Raw genomic sequence first — 4,958 nt, forward strand, 5'->3', positions numbered from 1 at the left:
AGCTGGTACCACCACCCAGCCCTCTTGCACCTTGCAAAGCCTTCTTGTAGTTAGGGAAATGACCTTTCCTTCTGTTTGAATTCATCCTCTTGACCCTGTGCAATTCTCAGCAGCCCTAAAGGCACAGTTTTACCTTCAGGTCTGTGACCCCTGGTACTACAGTGCTGCACAGAAACATCCAGTGCGTTCAGCTCCTGGTCTGGACACCTTTGCTACGCCTGTCTTGCGAGAGCAAGACTGAAGAAGTCAATGGAGTTATGGCCCAGCTGGATTGACTCATGTTAACCTCTCCTATGCAATTTATGGCTGTTGCCTAAGGTATAGCCTGAAGTGCTTTGTAAAATCCATTTAAAACTATCTCCAGAGGAATATCTCCTCTGGGAAAAACTTGGCAAAGCATAACAGCATTGGGTGGATTTTGCTGAGGGAATATCTCCTCTGGGAAAAGCTAACAGCATTGGGTGGATTTTGCTGATGCTACACCTTCCTTTGCTTCCTTTTTTTGAAATACTCTTACCTGCCTGCCCCTTGCTCTCCATCAAACACTCCTGCTCCTCCTCACTCGGTGCTGACAACCTTTTCATATTTCCTGCTTTTTATCTCCCTCCCTGCTGACAGCAGGAGCTAGACTTGCCAAACTGCCTCTTTTTAATCTCCTGCAAACCAGTCCCTTCCAACAGTGTTCTTAAAGATCACAGAGGAGGGAAAGGGGAAAAAAAGTGATTTTATGTCTCTTTAAAGAAACTCCAGACCAAATTAATGGAAATTACCACAGCAAAAACATAATGACAGACCTATAGATGACCACAAAGCTAAGACACGCTGATTGCAATTGCCTTGGATGCTTAGCAAAAACGTAATGACAGGCCTATAGATGACCACAAAGCTGATTGCAATTGCCTTGGATGCTTACCCACAGCGAACTCTCCTCTGCTGGAGTGGTAATGAGGAAGGGAAGAATTCAAGCTGTACCAGCTTACGCATTGCCTGAGAAAAATATCTATATAATGTAATAAAAGTTTTCCAAGTGAAAATGGATGTAGAATCCCAAGCCCAGTAATGACAGGCCTATAGATGACCACAAAGCTGATTGCAATTGCCTTGGATGCTTACCCACAGCGAACTCTCCTCTGCTGGAGTGGTAATGAGGAAGGGAAGAATTCAAGCTGTACCAGCTTACGCATTGCCTGAGAAAAATATCTATATAATGTAATAAAAGTTTTCCAAGTGAAAATGGATGTAGAATCCCAAGCCCAGCAGTGAGAACAGGCCATGCTGGCACTGAGCTGACCCGGCCATCCATTGGTTGCTTCCATCCCGAGCCCAGCAGAACTGGCCATCGCTCCAGCTGGACAGCCGAGGGATGGAGCAGCCTGCCCACTGCCTGAATCCAAGGGAGGTAAATGAACTCACTGTTTATTTCAGTGTGATGCTGTTTGTGAACAAACTTACAAGACAAATTGCTGTGTAAGGTTTTGGAGGTTTTTTCCATTTCCCCCCTTCTTTCTGTAAGCAGCACCGCTGCTTTGGTCATTGTGAGGATTAAGGAACAGCTGCTGCTATCTGTGGGGCTTTCAGAAAGGCTGCCCAGTCTGAGGATTTCCTTCTGACTTAGAAGTCTGGTGCTGCACTGACTGCTTTGCAAGGGCAGGGATAGCTCCTGAGCCTTTCCCAAACATCCTGGCATCCCAGACCCATGCAACACAGGATGAGCAAAAGGTCAGCAGCAATTTTTGCCGAAGGATTTTACTGGCAGACCAAAACACAGAGCCCAGGACTCCTTGGATCTGTCTGGTGGCCACCAGCCAGGCTGTGCTGCTCTGCTGCTCGAGTATGGCCTGGTCCCCACCTGAAGTCATCTGTCCTAATGGTAGGGACAGATGACTAATGGTAGGGATGTCCTAATGGTAGGGAGCTCCAGCCTTTTTGGCTTTATAAAGTGATTCTGCAACCCCATCCTGGGATATTCCTGGCAAAGCACGTTGCAGCTCTCGACTTTTTCACGCCATACGAAATGAATCGTGTTGTTGTTGTTGGTTTGTTGTGGTTTGGAAAGTACCTTGGAGTGATTTGAGGTTGTGCTGAAAAATGCAGGAAGCCATCTGCGAGCCGTGGGCTTGTGCTTAGCCAGGAAAGAACCTTCTTTTCCGTCGGATGTAGCGAGAATGCTGGAAATCCATGGGTTGCCAAGACCACTGTGAACATCATGGCCTGTCTCTTCCCTACTCCTCTCCAAAGGACCCCATTCCTATTCTACACCTGCTAACTAGTCTGTTTTAGAAACAGATGCTACCTAAGAATGGCTTGAAAATTGAGAATAGTGCAAAATTCCTCCAGATTTGGCTTCCTGATGTTCATGGTTAGCATATGCTGCTCATTCTTCCTTGAATGGGTCCACCTACACCTCTTCAGCATCCACTCACCCCTGTCTCCTAACACCTTCCTTTAAGCCAGGAGTCACGTCCGTGTATAGGCACCTGTGAACGGGGCTGTAGACTCTCTTAACCATCTCCTCAATGAACAAAAAGCACTGCACAAAATATGCCAAAACTCCCTAAAGCATTAAAACTGAATTAGTCTCTGTCTCTGAAGTATGTTAATTTGGGTTCGCAAAACAGCAGGGCAAACAGTTGGGTGAAATATTTAAATCAGCCACTTAACCACTGACCTTTCCACCCTCCACATCTGTGCACACTCCAGACCTTACCATCGGATTAGTTGCCAGGGTGTGAGGAGTTAATGAATTTTCTCCACTGTGTATTTCTTTTCCCTGCTGCATATTTGGGCTGAACTTGGAAGTTTTGTTTTCTCTACTGAATTCCATTCTGGAGCCAAAAATGACAAGTTACCCAATGGTCGGTGGTTGCATGCTGATGGTAAGAGACCAGCAACACAAATTCTGCTTGCGTGGAGATGGGAAGAAAACAGAAAATAGGGGCAGCTGCACCAAAATAACACCAGACTCTTCTTTCACCCCGTAATTACAGCAGCCTCTGACAGTGCTCCTCTTCAAGGAGTATGGCGAGGCTGTCTGGTTCTGTGGTCAAATGGCTTAGCCACGAGCTCTGCCCAGTCTGCAAGAGGGCTGGGTTCAACCTCCCTTTCTGGTCCTGCATCTCTGGGAAAAGTTCTGCCTTTCTCAAGCTGGAAAACAAGAAGGAGCTTTAATATATACTCCAGGAAGCTCCCGTGACAAGTACTGATAATGTAAAAATAAGAATTCTTATTATTTTTATTATTGCTGCAAAATGTGGCCGTGCTGCTGAAGAGTGACAAGTCTGCAGCTACTGAAGTTTCTCTCCTGGGATGGACCTGAGGTTCTTTTTGGTGTCCTCCCCTCCTCAGCACCTTCATCCCTGCCCCTCGCCACCAAAAAAGCATCTACACAGCAGCTGGGAGAATCATGTAAGCTGGTCCTTGCAACGGTCCACAGCCTGGGACAAAACTCCCATCAGTATCAGCTGGAGCGGGATGAAGCCTTCAAGGAAGAGAAGCCATCTAACACCACCAGAACAAAAGGAACAAGCACAGCTGATGTTTTGGGAGCAAGGACAGACCATCATTCATGGAGATGTATGGGTTCAGCACAAAACCATTTCTCAAAAATGATTTATTAAAAAACCAACACGAACCCCTTCAGCTACATGGTTAATGCTCTGTGCTGGCATCACCAACACTGACAGCGGGAACAAGTGCTTCGGAGGACATAAATCCAGAAGACTGCGTTGTCCAAAGGTTAGTGTGTGTGGACTAATCCACGTGAAGGAGCAAGCTGCACCACTGAGATGGAAGTGCAGGCGTAGAACAGCGTATGGACAGACTCCCACGGCAGTACAGACAGTACATCCCACCCAGAAGATTAGGAAGCAGCCCCATCATCTCTCTCTCCAAGCATCCATCCTTCACAGTTCAGGTATGGGGTGATTCATATGGCTTCACATTCCTGGACACGAATTGCAATTCCCATTTCTGGTATCACACTTTGGATTCTGGGCTCTTTATGTCATTTCCTGCCAGTTTCTCCTTCTCTGGCTCTGCCTTTGTGTCTGCTGCATTACTGGCTTCCCTCTCCTGCCGTCTGAGAATCACATAGACGGTCACAAAGCACAGGAAAGCGCCCACCTCGAAGAAAAACTGGAGACCAATGTACCTGTGGTGTGCAAACACAATAAATCAGGGTAGCAATGGCATTCATGTGTGCACCAAGCACTAACACCCAATGTCCCCAAGCACCCAGCAGATACTGAGCACGGGAATGGGCTCCGTGGGCACATCCTGCAGTGGGCAAGCAAATTCTTCAAGCCTGGGTCACTAGAGGGTGGCAGAAGGAGGAGGAGTAGCTATCAAGATGCAGTTTTCTTTGGTGTTACCATATTAAGAAATCCTATCTCCTGGTAAGTAGGAGGCATATAAAAACATGTCTTGGGGTTGAGGGTGAATAGGACTTGATGCAGCTACCAGTCAGCGAGTCATTGATGAATTTGAGATGGGAATGGAAGACCTTCCAGTCTCCCCACAGTTCACAGGTTTGGTGCCTTCTGTGTGTCGAGCTGGGCTGTTCTGTTGGAAACAGGCTGAGAGAGTTGGGGGTGTTCAGCCTGGAGAAGAGAAGACTCCAGGGAGACCTTATAGCACCTTCCAATACATGGCAGGTTAGGGGTCTGGGTGGGCTTTAAGTTCCCTTCCCATCCAACCCATTCTGTGATTCTATGATTTTATGATTCTAAGATGAACCCCAGGGTGCAAGGCACCCTGCATGGACCCTGCACGAACTCACAGGCAGCTGTGAGGTTGGGGTCAGCCCTGCTGCTGCATTACCTCCATGAAGAAGGCATCAGGACAAGATACTTGTGTCTATGTGGTCACTGGTCTAGTGGAAGGTGTCCCTGCCCATGGCAGGGGGGGTGGAACTAGATGATCTTTAAGGGCCCTTCCAACCCTAACCATTCTATGATTCT

At 47.4% G+C, this 4,958-nt stretch overlaps 1 protein-coding gene across 1 annotated transcript in view; it reads right to left on the bottom strand.

The window, feature by feature from the left end:
• Window positions 1-3,918: 3,918 nt before the first annotated feature.
• Window positions 3,919-4,958, bottom strand: part of LOC104515998 (solute carrier organic anion transporter family member 2B1-like) — a 21,938-nt gene continuing 20,898 nt past the window's right edge. The window contains exon 8 of the mRNA XM_010160183.1: window positions 3,919-4,150. Within this exon, the coding sequence (XP_010158485.1) occupies window positions 3,976-4,150 (175 nt within the window). The 3' untranslated portion in view covers window positions 3,919-3,975. The remainder of the gene's footprint in view (window positions 4,151-4,958) is intronic.

Source organism: Eurypyga helias, unplaced genomic scaffold, assembly GCF_000690775.1.
Source record: "Eurypyga helias isolate BGI_N326 unplaced genomic scaffold, ASM69077v1 scaffold4881, whole genome shotgun sequence".
Classification (NCBI taxonomy): Eukaryota; Metazoa; Chordata; class Aves; order Eurypygiformes; family Eurypygidae; genus Eurypyga; species Eurypyga helias.